Source organism: Marmota flaviventris, chromosome 2 (genome assembly GCF_047511675.1).
Source record: "Marmota flaviventris isolate mMarFla1 chromosome 2, mMarFla1.hap1, whole genome shotgun sequence".
Classification (NCBI taxonomy): domain Eukaryota; kingdom Metazoa; phylum Chordata; class Mammalia; order Rodentia; family Sciuridae; genus Marmota; species Marmota flaviventris.
Genome location: NC_092499.1, coordinates 48,094,171 through 48,112,125, shown reverse-complemented (window position 1 = coordinate 48,112,125; position 17,955 = coordinate 48,094,171). Strand labels below are relative to the sequence as shown.

The 17,955-nt window shown below is 34.1% G+C and overlaps 1 protein-coding gene across 2 annotated transcripts in view; it reads right to left on the bottom strand.

Annotated features, from left to right (window-relative positions):
* Window positions 1-225: 225 nt before the first annotated feature.
* Brms1l (BRMS1 like transcriptional repressor) overlaps window positions 226-17,955 on the bottom strand; it is a 33,801-nt gene continuing 16,071 nt past the window's right edge. The window contains exons 5-10 of one of the 2 annotated variants that reach the window (XM_071607834.1): window positions 9,923-10,019; window positions 7,198-7,281; window positions 6,434-6,498; window positions 5,646-5,685; window positions 3,516-3,663; window positions 226-2,036 (exon numbers count right to left, since the gene is read on the bottom strand). In XM_071607834.1, the coding sequence (XP_071463935.1) occupies window positions 1,919-2,036; window positions 3,516-3,663; window positions 5,646-5,685; window positions 6,434-6,498; window positions 7,198-7,281; window positions 9,923-10,019 (552 nt within the window). In that variant the 3' untranslated portion in view covers window positions 226-1,918. The remainder of the gene's footprint in view (window positions 2,037-3,515; window positions 3,664-5,645; window positions 5,686-6,433; window positions 6,499-7,197; window positions 7,282-9,922; window positions 10,020-17,955) is intronic. The other variant, XM_027929528.3, reaches the window with a different exon arrangement.

Here is a 17,955-nt window from a genome sequence, read left to right as displayed (position 1 = left end):
ATTTTCCTAAATTAAACTTCTGACCAGAAGACTAAGAGGAAATTGCCAAAAGCAAAATACATTTTTTAGTATTTTAATCAAAGATGAGCATATACTTTCCTGAATCTTATGTTAAGGTAGAATAGTATATATGACATAAATATTAAAGTTTTGAAAATAAATATACTAAATCATAGTTTTTAAATAGTTTCTATTTATAATTTATAATTTCAACAGTACATTTTTATTAAAGTACAATATGTATGCATGAATATTTTTAATTAAGCATAACTTAGCTTTCTTTAACATCCAAATAGAACCCAAAAGAGGCTTAATTGTGGTTTAGGAAAGCAGAAACACTTGTGCAACACTCTACCACTCCATATTTATTAATTGTTAAAACAGTTCAAATCCTTCTTAGAAGTGGACAGATTACAAATAATAAAAGAACTAAATGTGCAGAAGTAATTCAAGACACTGCAAAGGACACTCAAGCACATCTTTTTATTATATACTAAATTTAAAAATACAAATCTTATTAAAAATGCTTATCAAACATTGTATACATAAGAACTGTCAAATACTGGATTATGACATTATGTACAGTTGCTAAGGTTAATTAGAAATAAAACAAAGTAGCATAACTTTGCTGATACTGAATTTCAGAAGTCAAATGTTTTAAAATTTGGCAACTGTGAAGTAGGATGTTTGCAGAGGTAAAACAGTAAGAAAACAAACGGAATCATGCAGATATTCTGGCACTAAGTGTTAATATGTAGATTTCTTCCTCATCCTCTTAAGTCTTGTTGTAACAGAAATTAAAGTGCATAAGACCACCAGGAATACATGATTTGGTTGTACCCTAAATATATACTACAGCTAACTGTGCTGCCATATTGAGGGTTTCAATTCTTTGTACTGTTCCTGAGGCTTTGGAAGTTCATTTTGAATGTGGCTAAGGGAAGGGAGGCCAACACTCTCTAAATTGCACCAAATGGCCCTAAAGTGTAAAAATGCCAAAGATAAAAATATTAATTTGGGAATAGACTCAAGGAAATTATCCCTATTTTGCCCTATGAATAAAATTAGAATAAGGACCTAGTTTTTACCTCTGGAAAATGCTTACTAAAAATCTGTTTCAAAAGATCAGACATGTACAGCAAGCACCACAATACTGTCAGTTACTATTCACCACTAACATACTGCATCATAAATACCAGGCATGAACACCTGCCCTCAAAAGGGTCACAAGAAATACAGGTAGAAACATGTTATCACTTGACACTAATTTTACTAATTGACATTAAGTATAATTCATTAAAAAAGGTCACCACCATACAATCAAGGAAGAGGAAAAGGAAAGCTATTCTACAAAAGTGCTCCTTTTAGCTTTCAAACCCAATAGTTTAATTTTGGGTAAAACAAGATTGTAAGGTAAGGCCATCAGTTCTAAATAAGCTGATGATGCCATATATACATACTCACATATATATGTTTAAATTTCAATTCTGATTTCACACCAATGTACTGGTACAAACCATTCATAGGAAACATTTTATCAGTCTTATTTACAAACATGATGAGTGACAAAGATATGGAAAATTTTAAAACTGCAGATAAATGTAGCCATAGTTCACTAAAGATGAGGCAGATTTGCATAATTTTTTAAAAAAACAAAAAATTATTAAAAAGAAATCCCTACCATATACACTTATTGGTCATTGTACATAATATAAATGTACTGATCATGATTAAATTGTTATTAGTATTTCTTTTAATAACATATCAATAGGAGATCTACTTAGAGTACTACCTACAAATACACATTCTCTCAGGATTTGATGAGAATATTAAGTTATTGAATACATTTTTTTACTCCCTTGGCAAATCACAGTTGGTAACACTAATAAGGTAGATTTAGATAACACTTAAATCATGATTACGAATGTTTAATTGAATATTTTCCTTTCTGTAGCTGGGAAATGTAAAGCTTAGATTTGCTTCCATCAGGCCTCTTAAACCAAACTTCATCATGGTTAATTGTTGTAATTACGGCACTAAAAAAAAAGAAGAAAGAATGAATGAATTACAATATGCCTTCTTTCCTCAGATTATTAACTGTCCTATCAACAGGACATGCAGTCAAGAATATCACATTCAGGGGCTTGGGGTGTGGCTCAGCGATAGAGAGCTAACCTAGCACATGCGAGGCCTTAGGTTCAATCCTCAGCACCACATAAAAATAAATAAGTAAAATAAAGATATTGTGTCCAACTACAACTAAAAAATACACATTTTTAAATTTTATTTTATTATTTTTATTTTTTTTTTAGTTTTCAGCAGACACAACATCTTTGTTTGTATGTGGTGCTAAGGATCGAACCGCATGCATGCCAGGCGAGAACGCGACCGCTTGAGCCACATCTCCAACCCCTAAAAAATACACATTTTTTAAAAAAGACATTAAAAAAAAAAAAAAGAATATCACATTCAGTAACACTCAATAGATAATAATCTTTCTTTTCTTAATAAGAATTGGTAAATTTTACTATTAGATCTACAGTCATGCCCTTCATGACACTTCAGTCAATATGGACCTCATATATAACAGTGGTTCCAATAAGATTATAATATAATGAAGCTGAAAAATTCTTATCCTCTGATGGTCATATCTGTCAAAACAGAGCATGATGTATCACTTACCTGTTTGTGGTAATGCTGACATAAAAAACCCTACTCAGCTGCCAGTCATATAAAAATATAGCATAACTATGTATAATACATAATACTTGATAATAAATGACTTTGTTACTGGTTTATACATTTACTATATTATACTTTTATCATAATTTTAGAGTATACTCTTTCTACTTATTTAAATTTTTTTTTAAAAAAAGGCTACTGTAAAACAGCATGCTGTGTTACATGGCAGGAGCCTCAGACATCTCATGTATACCACCTGTCTTGATTGCATCGAGGCCACTTAAGCGACTGACCTGTATTATCTAAGTTGTGTAAACATACTCAATTGTGTTCATACAACTGGAAAAATGCTTAATGGTAGTTAGCCACTGTGTACTGAACCTCTGAAACTGTGAGCCCAAATTACACTTGTCCTCCTCTCAGTTGTTCTTGTCAGGTGTTTTGGTCACAGCGACAAAGAGCTGACTAACACAATAGGTCCACCAAAAATTTATAAAAATTTATTTTATTTATTTTATTATTATAAAAATTTATTTTGGTTAAAGGTCATTATATTATGATCATAACAATTAACCTAGTGTAAGAATTAACAAACAGAATTACTTACCTGGATAAATAATTCCAATACTTCCACTTGTATTAATGCTTGTATTCATGAACTTAATATGTACTCTTGTGTAAACTCATGTGATCAAATCATATGTCAAGTGAAAAAACGATCCACACCCAACTAATGACACATTATAAATACCCTATGGAGGCTGTGAATATTTATTGACAATGGTACTTTAAAAAATATACTAAGCAATATTACAATGATAAAAGCCACTTACCTCGTAGGACATTCATCTTTTTTATCAATACATATTGTCTGTCCACGTATGTACCATTCACCATCATAATATAGTCTTCCCTCTTCAGATCTAGCACTGTGCAGATGTTTTTCCAGTTTCACAGGTGCTAAAGGGATCAGTTCAAAAACTGTTATATTAATAAGACATTGTCAGAAGAACAAAAGGGTCAGGACATTAAAAGCTAACACCAATCCATGCATACACATATGAAAAAACACTAAAAGTATTTCTAGTTACAAACCTAAAATCTAATAGAAACAAGATAATTTGATTTCTTACATTTTTTCATAAATTCACTGTTTTTAATATAAATAAGTTAAACAGTGAACAATAAACCATCAATTAGATATGTGCCTTAAGAGGGAAGTAGGTGCATTACCAATTACTAGTTTAAGTAGTAACTGCCAGTTTTAAATAGTACTAAAAATAACTGCCATATTTCCACTGAAAATTGTACTTTTTATGTTTTCTCCTTTGAAAGGCATATGATGTGACCCTTTCAAAAAAGCAGACTTTAATATATATTCAAGAGTTTCCTAAGAATTTTAATTCTAAAAATGATTAAAGTAGAACTTCTATTTTAAAACCCCATAAATGGTTTGGCATTAGTCAGATAAACTCAATGCAAGGGGGGAAAAAATGTTCCTTATAGAAGCACATGGTAAAAAGCACATGAAGAAGGCACCTCTTCATCATTCAAATGTCACTTCCTCAGAGAGGTCTTCCCTAACCACTCTACCCAATCCTTAGCTAATTATAATCACAACTTTATATTTCCTTCATAACAATTAACATTTGGAACTATCTTAATTGCTTATCTACATATATATTATTCCACCTTCCCTAAAGAGGTTCAAAAAGATCTATCCCTTTTTCCCATTGTATACACATAAACTAAAATGGTTCCTGTTATATAGAAGGTGTTCAGTAAGTATGCATTCTTTTGTTAATTCATTCATTCAATAAATGTCTGAGCACTTCCTATTCAAAATGAACAGTGCTGGGGGAAAAATGGTGACAAAAAGAGACAAGGTGATAGACTTCATGGAGCTTATAATTCAGTCAGAAGACGACAAGTAAACAATTAATTTAAAAGTACAAACTGAGATAAGTGCTATCAAGAAAACAAATGGGATGCAATAACGAAGATAACAGGGGTTAGGGGAGACCCCAAAATGTTAAGAACTATTGCTCTAGAGATTTAGGAAGTTGCCATTCCAGTTAATTCCTAAGGGTAGTACTTCAGTATAACACTACTGCAATTTCTTGACATGAAATAAATTTTAGAGAATTCCTTGGATTAAAGATAAAATGGAAATCAATCTCTTAATAGATTATCTGTTAGAATGTGATTAGAAAGACCTTTCCCTAATATTTGAAACATGTTTTTAAAAACCTAGCTTTATCCATAAAGGAAATCTTCCCTCTATGAAAAAAGGCAAAAATAGAGAAAGTTATCCTAGACACTAATGCCCATTGAAATGCTGGTAGTGATTTTAAAAACAAGTCAAGAAGTCAAGCACAGTGAATCAGGCCTGTAGTCCCAGCTATTTGGAAGGCTGAGGCAGGAATATTGCAAGTTCGAGGCTAGCCTGAGCAATTTAGTGAGACTCTGTCTCAAAAAATATAAAAGGCTAGGGGTATAGTTCGGTGGTAGAATGGCCCTCCCAAGTAGTGCCAAAAAAAAAAATCAAGAAAATGTAATTTGATGTAAATTTTACTAAGGCATATCAAAAATGTGTAAATCTTGGTGGACGATAAATTTCTTGGATGGACTCTGCTGGTCAGCATTCTAATCTCTCCCTCCCTAGAGAAAACACACACATAAGAAACTCTGTCCTCAACTTCAGAGGATCCACAGAATCCCTGAAGTCAATCTACAAATGCCAAACATCTCCCCTAAAAAAATCACTAGTCCATTAAAAAATACAAAATAAATACTCTTTTAATTACTGATTCCTTTTTAGCAAATAGTGAACACAGAAAGAAGAAATATACTGCATCTGTATAGTGTTTGTTGATAAAATGAAACCACTGATGGGGGAGTTATATAGTATGCAGATGATTTAACATCCGTGATTCAACAAGTCTTCTCAACTCATGACTTACGTTCTGTTTTCACTCTGTGTGGACCCAGTGTAGCCATTGCCTTAATTTAAAAAAAAAAAAGGTGGGGGGGGAGAAGTTGACTTGAGTTGAGATTGAAAACACATTTTGATATCTATTTCATATAAACAACACTACTGATTGGCTCAATAATAAATACAGTAAAATATAACTACTAGCTGCTCTAATAAATTCTTAATGTCTAAGATGATTGTTATCCTTTGTTATACACAAAGGATAACAATTTTTCCTAGAGATATTATCAATACCTGAAATAATTTCTAACTCTCAACTAAACAGTTTTTAAAAATGTAAAACTTTAAAAAGAAAATAAAGCTTCACTTTTAAACAAGCACAGAAATGTCTATAATTCTTGACTATTTAATGACAGGATGATGGACATATAATTATATAACGGTTCAAATGTTCACTTTTGTTCATTCAACAAATATTGGGTGTCTTCTATGAGCCAGGACCAAGTTAAGCACTATGCATAGAACAATGATATTATTATTATTATTGGGTAAACTAAATAAATGCTTTTCTATACTCTTGCATAAATTATTAGTCACATATTATGGAAAAATTACAAACTGCTGACATGTTTCTAATTCTTAAAATACTTTTGTAGCCCACTATTATTTGAAATAGTGTTACTTGCCTTAGAGAAAATATTGCCAAAGCAAAGCACATTTATAATAATTCTATTTTTATATATTAGTAAAAAAACATAAAATTTTAAAAAGTAGTCTACAAAAATATACTTGTGTTCCATCATTCTTTAATCATACCTTCCTAATTGTTGTCCAGTCTTCAAGAATATCAAGATCTTGTAGCATATAAACTATATATGGACGTTCAAAAGTCAAGGTTAATTTAGCTGTAAGAATATCACATTTTTAATTCTAATTTCAAGGTTCCTATTTTTCAGAGAATGAAACAATGATTTATGGACATAATTCTTTGGCATTATGAATTATGACTTCAAATTACTTTAAAAATCTTAGTATTAGAATTAATATATTCTAAAAAAAAAAAAAAGAATTAATATATTCTAGTACTTTTAATGCCATAAGCATATACCCTTAATCCTAGGCTATCATTGATTGTAAAATACAGCACCAACCAATCACTGTTTTTAAGGTAGAGGGGAAAAAAGACAGGGGTTGGGGGAAAGTATCATAGGAAATGGCAAGACTGATGTATATATTAGTTATTATTTAGGGAAATTTCAATTTGGGAAACAATAAAACATTTTTTAAAAGTACACAGAATTAATCATGCTATATACTAAACAACTGTTTCACATCAAAGCCCTGATGAACTGTAAAACCACATTATTTTTCACAGTTGAGATGGGGAGTAAATATCTTCTCCCATGTCCATTTAAATCTAAATTATATCTTCTACCTTCAACTGGTTTATAAATCACCTCTGTTTATTACAGGACCATTTAAATAAAGTTAATGTGTACTAGTCAAAAATTATAAAAGTATTACACAAATCAAAAATGTACATCAAAGAAAAAAAGTCCAGAAAATTTAGAAAAGGATATCTGAGACAACAACTGGCTTCTTTTTGTCAGGACTGAAAGGATCCTTTCTCTTTTTTCTTGACTGAAGTTCATCATTCCACAACTCTGGCAATCAAATAAAAATTAAGTATTAGCTGACTTCTAGCGACCACATGAGAAAAAAGGACTATACTTTCATGGTTGCTATTTATCTACATATAAAATATATACAAAATTTATATACATAAGACTGCATATAACTCATAAGCATCTATATATTTATGAATTGTCCTCTGCTTTTATTAAAGTGAAAATCAATTTGGCACTTAGTGACTAATAATTAAAGAGCATATGTCAAGTACTTTATCAAATATATATTATATGCATTGTTTTGCCTAATCTTCAAAGCTACCTCTAAGGTAGGTACTCTTACTATTTCACTTTAATAGACTCAGAGACTGGTTTAGAAAAGCCAAATAACTGTCCATGGCCACCCAACTAGTTGGTAAGGGAGCAATGACATCAGACTTCAGGATATCTGCTTCCAACATGGCTACTCTATATCAGAGAAACAAAATTTATAATGGATAAAATAATATATACTCAAGAATTATAGGATAACCTAGTAAACTATTATGGTTTGGATATGAGGTATCCCCCAACAGCTCCTGTTAATGCAGAAATATTCAGAGGTAAAATGATTCAATTGTGAAAGCTGTAACCTCATTAGTCCATCCTAGACTACATGGACTGACTGACTGGGTGGTAACTGTAGGCAGCTAGAGCATGGCTAGAGGAGGTGGGTGACTGGATGTGCCCTAGAAGAGTGCACCTTTCCTGTGTCCCCTTCACCTCTTTCTGCTTCCTGACCCCACCATGAGCTAAGCAGCTTTCCCCTCGATGCCCAGAGCAATGGAGTCAGCCATCTGTGAACTAAGATCTCTGAAATCATAACCCAAAACCTTTCTATAATACCCCGGAAATACCAAATTCACACTGGACTCTGTGGGCATCTCAGGAATTTGCAAGACAACACTCACTATTAAGGTTCCAGGGTACAGGAGGGAGATTTCTTTTCAGAACAGATCATGGGGGTCATTGCTAGCAGAGGCAGGTTTAGGAAGCTGTTTCACCATGTTGAGCTGGTTCTGCAGGCATGCAGAATGCTTGAGTTAAAGGGTCATGGAGGCTTCCACTGAGGTTTCAAAGGAAGGTCTGGGGAGCCAAGCAAAGTGTAGCAGGGTCAGAGTACCTGTAGGCTGCCTCAGAGAAAGGTGCATGAAGCTGTGAAGATGAAACCTAAACTGGAATGGAGATCTCAGGAATTAAAAATGGCCAGTAACCTGAACTGTCTGCTGAGAAAAGGTACTGGCTGCAGAGACAGCCAGGCTAACTGAGAGGCCATGTGTGTTAAACAACCAGCAAGGCCAAAGGGGCAGGGCTATCCAAGTCCTCTGGAAGTAACAATTAACAGCCAAGTGTCCTAGACATTGTATGTAAAGTTACAGGACCTATTTGCCTGGCTGGGTTTCAGTCTTGCTTTGGCCCCATCCTTCCTTTTTATGCCTTATTCCTACCTTTTGGAATGGAAGTGTTTACCCTATGCCACTGTATATTGAATATATGCAACTTGCTTTTGATCTTTACAGAGGTTCATAGCCAAGAGTTTGCCTAGAATCTCAGGAGACTTTAGACTTGAAATTATGGGAAATGCTGAAAATGTTAAAACTATGGGACTCTTGAAGATAGACTAAATGCATTTTGCATTGTGATATTTACTTGAGCTTTTGGGGGTTAGGGACAGAATGTTATGATTTGGATACGAGGTATCCCCCAAAAAGCTCCTATTCATGCAAAAATATTCAGAAGTAAAATTATTCAGTCCTGAGAGCTGTAATCTCAGCAGTCCATCCTAGACTGCATGGACTTACTTGGTGGTAACGGTAGGCAGGGGAGGCATAGCTAGAGGAGGTAAGTGACTGTAGTGTACCCTAGAAGGGTGCATCTTCCCTGTGACCACTTTCCCACTCACTATCTCTCCTTCCTGACCCCGCCATAAGCTAAGCAGCTTTTCTCTACTAGGCCCTCCCCCATAATGTGCTACCTCACCTTAGGCCCAGAACAATAAATCAGCCGTCTATGGACTAAGAGCTCTGAAACCACTAGCCCCAAATAAACTTTTCCTCCTCTAAGCTGCTCTCGTCAGGTATTTTGGTCATATCAATGCAAAAGCTGACTAAAACATAAATCTTCCACACAATATAGAAAATCTTTCTATAATGCCCCAGAAATGGCCAATTTCATACTGGACTGATCTAATTAAAAATACATGTTTCTTTTTCCTGAGACAAAAATCAACCTCCCTGTAACATTTCTCCACTCATCATAGTTTGATGCCAAAGAGAAAAGATTTGTATTTCTTGTCCCACATGACAGTCTTTCAAAATTTAGAGTGAAGAACATAAACGGTAACTGTCTACGATATATAAGAATAGTACCACGGTTCCATTCTTACAGTGGGTTCTTGTCATACTTCAGTCTGTCAGCATTTCTTTTCATGTGCTCTATTTTTTTTTACATATTTCTAAAGAGTAAGTTCAAATCAAAGTTATAATCATAATCATATAAAATTCTTTAGAAATCACCCTTTTTTCCCTCCTCTTGGGACATTCTGTTTACATCAAGTTAATAGCAGAAGACAAAGATATTATGAAATACTACAGAAGGTTTGGTGTCACAAACATCACCATCATGTCACTCCCATCACCTGAGGTAATGTCAATGCTGTGCCTGTCCTCCTCAAGCCTTCTTATCTTCTCCTCCAGCTCACTCTGGACTGTATCGTATAACAAAAGCTTTTCACTCTGAAAAAATAGATTATACTTAAGTAGAATGAAAATGTTGTTCTATTTCACTTAAGAACAAATAATTTATTCATGATTGTTTGTTTGACTTTGGTTCTACTTGAAAATTTTAAAGAAGAAATGTCACATAGATGAAAGAAATAAAATGAGAAAATAGAATCTAAATATAGATTTAACTACATGAAATTATATTCTCCTTAAGAATATCTAAATTAGTATGTGATAAAGAGGTAAATATTTACTTTATTTAAAAAAAACTCACACCAAGCTCTCATGGCCTCATATTAAATATAAGTAGGTCTCACCTGTCACCATAGTGGAGAACCTGACATTTTAAGTATATCATTATAAAATGGATCATATTTTCTAACAGGATGATAACTGGGCCTTTATTGTTACAGTGTTATATTAAATAGCCCAATATATCATAAAGAGAAAGATTTAAGTAAAATTTTAATATAACCATTTAAATCATTCAATTAAGTCAAAATTATATACTAATTATATCCAAATCTCTCTATAAAACCATAGACAGATTAACCTGCAAAGATAGACAAGGCTATTTACTGGCATATCAGATTAAAACCCAGGTCTATAAGGTCCAATCCATTGGTTTTGATTATATAACATTATAGCCTTTATTATAAAAGCTATAAAATGCACACATATTGCACAGATCCACTATATAAAAACCTTTTGACAGTTTCCCAACCCACCCACCACATGCTTATCTCTAGGAAGGATACTAGGCTATTGGGATATAGCTAGATAGCCTTGTGGAAGCTTCTGTGATATAGTTAAATTGAACTTTTTATTGAAGACATTAAGTTACACTTAGGTAGTAAGCATGTCTCCTACCTTGTTTTTGAGTTTGAAATAATTTACAGTCTATACATGCCCAAACGTTGTCCTACATGATAGGGAAAAGATGGTTTTTGTCAATAAGAGGCAAACCAAGAGCTAAAAAGAAAGCAAAGCTGAAAAAGACTAGAACTAGATATCATGTGTCATATGAAAAAAATATTGCATGTTGCTTTCTATACTTCCCTTTGCTTGTACTCATTTTGGTAAAGTCTTTTGAAATATTCCAGCCTTATATACAATGTGCTATAAGAACTAGGAAGTGCTATTTATCAGAGTAAAAAAACAGTAGGCCCCCTCCATGGTCAAGACACTATAGCAGCTATAAATAGATATAGTTTCCCTAACCAAAATGATTCTAAACACAAAACTGGAGGGATAAGCCTTCTGCTTTTTAAAAAATATGAACCTTTGGGGGCTGGAGTTGTGACTCAGTGGTAGAGTACTCGCCTAGTGTGGGTGAGGCACTGGGTTAGATCCTCCACACCACATAAAAATAAATAAATAAATATAAGGGCATTGTTTTTTTAAAAAAAAAAAATGAATGTTTTACTTGTGTATTCTCTTCCCTTCCTAGGCTGGGCACAACTTCTATAATAAGTACATTAATCATTCTTTATAATAATTTTTAAAAAGCCACAATGAGACTGAAATGTTTAAAGCTTTGAAAGCATTAATAAAGTTATTAAAGGTACAGACAGAAGTTCCTTGAATCCATTCCCTTTCTTGTTTCTCTCCTATTCTTTTAGAAAATACTTTTCCACCTTGTAGGACTTTCAAAAGGCTCCCTAAAGAGGAAAGAAAGTCAGAATAGAACAACTAGAGGATATCTAGAAAAGAAAGGAATACCAAACTCCCTTGTTTTGGTGCCTATAGAGGATTCTATATTCAATGGGTAATTTAATCATTTAAAAATACTATTTACTGGGCTGAAAAGGTAGCTCAGTGGCACAGTGTTTGCCTAACATGCACAAGACCCTGGGTTCAATCCCCAGCACCACAAATAAAACAACAAGGAAAAAAAAAACTATTTACACGTACATATTTGAATTCAATATCCTACATCACTCCACTTTTCACACTTAGAACCTGATCACCAGCCCTTTCTCAGACTGACACCTATGCTGCTCTCCTCAGTGCAACTTTAAAGAACCCCAAGAGAGTGGCCCCAAGGTTCCATTTTTGTACTATCCTCACAGTAAGTTGTGTTCTGAATCAACTCCCCTTTGGTGGTTGCCCCAACTTGAGATACCTCAGTTTTCAACTTCCTTCAGGATTGGAGCCTGGGAGATTTTTAAGGACTAGCATTATCAGAGAGTGACACATATTAAAAACCTACATTTATTTAAAGTATAATGCATTGAAATTATTAAAATATACAGATTAGAATTTTAAAACTTAGAAACAGACCCTGGTTGTGGGGAAATGATAAAGATGATTTTTCAAATCATCTGGAAAGTTAATGAAAATGGAAAAAATGAGTTACTATATCCTGAGAAATAACTAGTAAATCTTTGCTTTATATTATAGATTTTTAAAAATGGACTAAGGCCAGGTGCAATGGCATACCCCAATGACAGGAAGCTGAGATAGGAGCATCATAAGTTCAAGGCCAGCCTAGGCTACTCATGGAGACTTTTTTCCAAAATAAAGGAGTTGGGGTAGAGACCCTCTGGGTTCAATACCCGTACTAACAAATAAAATAATCCTCTAAGAATCCAGCAAAATGAATGAAAAAAAGACCCACACTAAGGTACATCATCTTGGTGTTTCTCAACACCAAGGACAAAGAGAAAATGTTAAACGTGTTAAACAACTAAAACAGGTCAGGATCAGGAATCAAAATGATAAACATTCATGCCTTCAAAATTCCAAGGAGCCAGCCAGGCACAGTGGCATGTGCCTGTAATTCCAGTGGCTCAGGAGGCTGAGACAGGAGGATCACAAGTTCAAAGCCAGCCTCAGCAACTCAGTGAGACCCTAAGCAGCTCTGCAAGACCCTGCCTCTAAATAAAGTATTTTTTTAAAGGCTAGCGCTGTGACTCAGTGGTTAAGTAAGTGTCCCTTGGTTCAATTTTTTGATAATAAAAAAAAAAAACAACTGAAAAAACACAGATTCCATACTAGAATGTCTAGAATTCCATAACCTTAACTGTAAGAGTTAAAGATGTTTTTGAACAAGAAAAGTGTAGAAGTTGTAAATAATTCTTTGATACTCCTAACTTAAGACAGTAGACAAAAAAAAGGGGGGTGGGCAGACTAATTGCTCTCTCCTTGAATGTGAGCAGAAATTAGTAAGTCACTTTTTTAAAGAGGAGGATGTGACAGAAATCTAGCTCATAAGAAAACACTGTTACTTCTGTTTTGCTCTCTTGGATCACTCAGTCTTAAAGAACTCAGCCATCAGGACACTCAAACACCTGTGGACAGGAGCATGTGGGGAGAACTAAGACTCCCAACCAAGAATCTACAACTGGCTCGCCTTGGGAGTAAGTCACCTCAGAAGGAGATCTTCCAGCCTCCAGTCAAGCTATCAGATAACTGCATTCCTGTCAACAGGTCACCTTCACTCCAACTTCTTGCAATGCCCTGAACAAGACTGCCCATCTAGGGGCTAGGGTTGTGGCTCAGCGGTAGAGTGCTTGCCTCGCATGTGTGAGGTTCGATCCTCAGCACCACATAAAAATAAACAAATAAAAATAAAGATATTGTGTCCATCTACAACTAAAAAAAAAAATTTAAAACTGCCCGTCTAAATTGGTTTCAAATTCCTCTGGCCATGAAGACTAAAATTAAAAATGTTTATTATTGTTTTAAGCCACTAAAACAGTTTTGGAGTAATTTATTATAAAGTAATAAATAACCAAAGCAAGATGTCTCAAAAAACTGACTCTATATACCCTTCCTCAAGATGCTACTGGAAGATATAATTTACCAAAATGAATGAAAAATTAAGATCTGGTAGAAGAGAGATGAAGGGAATTTCCAGGCTGACGGTGAAGAGATCTCCATGAAGACACAGTTGCAATTAACCTACAAAGAATCTGAAAGATAGAGCAAAGAAGACAGGGACAGCAGGAGGGAGTAGAGGAGTTGCTACCAGGAGGGAAATGGGATGATGCATTGTCTAATGCACTGGATAACATAGAAAACACCATTAGGACTTTGGTCCTAATGCTTTGGGGATTCAACCCAGAGGCAAATATGAGGATCTCTTATAGATCATTTTAGAAACCAAAATAAGACACTGTTTACAACTAAATTTAAAATAAAAAGTTATTTTGATCTTTATAGAACATGAGTTTAAATCCTCATACAATTGAAAATATATCATATTTTAACATTTCTTAAGTCCTTTAGATAACATGCTTTTTATTTTGCCAAATATTCAGGCTTTGTGAAAATTCAATAAGGTTGTCCACTGATAGCTTAATTTTTAGAAAAATAATAACAGTTTTAGCTAAACATGGTGATGCATGCCTGTAATCCCAGCGACTCAGGAGACTGAGGCAGGAGAATCAAAAGTTCAAAGCTAGCCTCAGCAACTTAGTGAGACCTTAAGCAATTTACCAAGACCCTGTCTCAAAATAAAAATTAAAAAGGACTAGGAATAAATAAATAAAACAGCTTTAGAAGGCTTTCTTAGATCCACTGGAGTCTCTAGGAAGAACTGATAAATAAACAGAAAACCAGCAAACAACTTAGCTTTACTTAACCCATTCACACAATTAAGATAATTTCTATTCCAAAATGTGTTTTAAGAATTAAAATGAGAACACAAGGGGCGGGGGTTATAGCTCAACGGTAGAGCCCTTGCCTCACACTTGTGAGGTACTGGGTTAAATCCTCAGCACCACATAAAAAAAAATAAATAAATAAAGATATAAAGAAAAAAAAGATTAAAAAAACATGAGAACATGAATACAAAGTACACACCCATAAGTTCCCTTTCCCTTTGTTTCCTCTTTCTGTAATGCCCTTGAACTACTGGTATCTTCTGAGTAATTATATAATTAAATAGATTCTTTACAACAGATTAATTATATGTTAAAGATCTATAACTAGAAGAAATTTAGCTAAATACTTAGCATCTCTATGAAGAAGAAAGAACATTCAAAGCTGAAATATTATGGAAGAGAAAGATTATCAGTATATATTTGTCCAAGTCAAATACATTACTGGACTGGGAATGAAGCTCAATGGTAGACTGCTTGTCTAGCATGCTGTTTACAACTAAATTTAAAATAAAAAGGCCCTGGGTTCAAGCCCCAGCACTGCAAAAACAATAAATACAATAAATAACAATAATAATTACTGACTTTACTTTTTTTAATATTTTATACCTTTGTTTTATTTATTTTTATCTGGTGCTGAGGACTGAACCCAGTGCCTGCACATGCTAGGCAAGCACACTACCACTGAGCTATAGCCCCAGACCTGACTTCAGTTTCTGACAATATGGTAGACTAGAGAGAGATATTATGGGGGGGGGGGGGGGAACCCTCCTAATAGACTGAGACATTTATTTGGGTAAAATACCACAAATAAACATCCTTTTAAAGGTAAGCTCTTAAGAAAATAAGTGTTATTTCCAAGGAGCGAGAAACCAGGCAGGTAGCCTAATCTTGGAGCAGTAGCTTTCTTGTATCAAAAACCTCGAAACATGTTTTTCATTCACTGCTTGGGAAAAGAGAAAGGTCCTGGGCCTAAGCAAAGTGGAAAACTGGAACTGAGATCTCTGCAAAAGCCCTAAAGGGTTATACCTCCAATGAAAAGGTAGACTGAAGTACATATAAGTGTCAGCCTTGGCAATAAGTGTTGGGGTGGAGGGCGTTCCCTGGCAATATGTCATCTCACACCCGACATCTACATTTTTGAGATTCAAACATAGAGTGTAAGCATCTTCCAAGAAATCCCAAGCACTAAAAATAACTTATTCATGGGTAGGTGGCACACCTACCTAGCTGAAACAATCCAGCATAAATAAAAGCAGATACTACTTGAGGGACTACAACCTTCATCCAAGGCTCAAAGAACTCCAACTGACAGAGCCTGTCATAATCCAGAATCATAAAATGAGGAATTAAGCTGTGAGATTTGGCAGAAATAAAAAAGCAAATTAAGACTCCAAGGAATTTCAGGTAATACTTTATTGAACAAAAGTATTAACTAAGAATTAAGATATATGGAATACAAAATGAGGACATACTTACGACTGTAATTCCAGAAGACAAAAGTAGACAAAAATGGAACAGAGACAATATCAGAAAGGATAATGGCTGAGAAATTTCTAGAACTAATAGAAAACAAATTCAGAAAGTTATAACAAATTCAAATCAAGAGAGATAAATTCAAAAAACACAAAAAAATCCTAGTCAAGAGAGAAAAATAATCTATACAAAGACACACAGTACAGCAATTGAAGAACAACAAAGGGCTTAAATGCAGCCAGCAAAGAGTGAGTTGGGGGAACAGCTATCTAAAAAATCATTGCAGACTTAAGCACAGTAGGCTAAATGTGAGATTCTAAAAATTTTAAGAGAAAACTAGACTGGGGGTACAGCACAGAGGTAAGAACACTTGCCTAGGTCCATCCCTAGCGCTGCAAAAAATACTAACAGTAATAATAATAATCTTAAGAAAAAAGAACTGCCAACCTAGAATGTTATATTCCCCTAACTTTCCTTCAAGAATCATTACAAATCAAAGCTATTTTTGGACAAATGAAAACCAAGTTTTTTACTAAGACACTCTTGGTGAGAGGATATTTAGGATGTATTCCAGGATGTATTTTGCTTCAAGAAGCAAAAAATGAACCTGCAAGGAAGGGTTATACTGAAAAACAGATAAACCTAAAAGGAACTAATTCTAGGAAATCAAAATAAAGTTTCATCTGAAGGAGAAAGACAAGATAGAACTAAAATCTGTCTATAACTTGTAATTTGGGAGCAAGTAACTGGAGTTAATTAAGCATGCTCTAACTCCAGAGGAAGAGCAGAATTAATGATTAATTTTTAGATCCTGTTAATGTACCCACACATGCTGAAAATTTAAGGCAATCATTAAAATAAAAGAAATTACTAGGAATAATGGCACATTCCTGTAATCCTGATCACTGGGAAGGCTGAGGCAGGAGGGTTCAAGACAGCCTCAGCAACTTAGGAATAAAAATTAAAATTAAAAAAAAAAAGAGGATGTAGCACAGTAGAAATCCCCAGTGTTGCAAATAAATAAATAAAGACACAGAAGAAATCATTAGAGGTGGGATATAGCTTTGTGAGAGAGTGCATTGAGCATGTACAAGGTCCTGAGTTCAATCCCCAGTATCACCAAAAAAAAAAAACAACAAACAGCAAACAGAAATAGAGGATATACTCTTATGATGTAATTTTTAAAACTTAATAAATTACCCTTCAAAAAAAAAGTCAGAAGGGCTAGAGTAGGGGGTGCAGCTCAGTGATAGAACATTTGCCTGAACATGCATGAGTCCATAGGTTTGATGCCAACAACACCAAAACTAAATAAATAAAATAAAAGTCAGAGAAGAATAAGAGTATAAATCAGAACAAATACAAGTCAGAAAATAAGTTGATATTATTAAAATATCACTATAAATATACCTGAACTAAATGGATCTGTTAAAAAACAGAGATAGCTAGAATAGATTGTCTCTTTTTAAAAATCAAGGCATATGCTATTTTTTTTTAGTTTTTGACAGATCTTTATTTTATTCATTTATTTATATGTGGTGCTGAGAATTGAACCCAGTGCCTCACACATATGAGGCAAGTGCTCTACCACTGAGCCACAACCCTAGCCCCATATGCTATTTTTTTTTTTTTTTGAGAGAGAGAGAGAGAGAGAAAGAGAGAGAGAGAAAATTTTTTAATATTTATTTTTTTTAGTTTCCGGTGGACACAACATCTTTATTTTATTTATTTCTTAATGTGGTGCTGAGGATCGAACCCAGCGCCCCATGCATGCCAAGTGAGCGCGCTACCGCTTGAGCCACATCCCCAGCCCATATGCTATTTTTAAAAAGCAATATGCATAAAATATAAACCCAGGAAAAAAG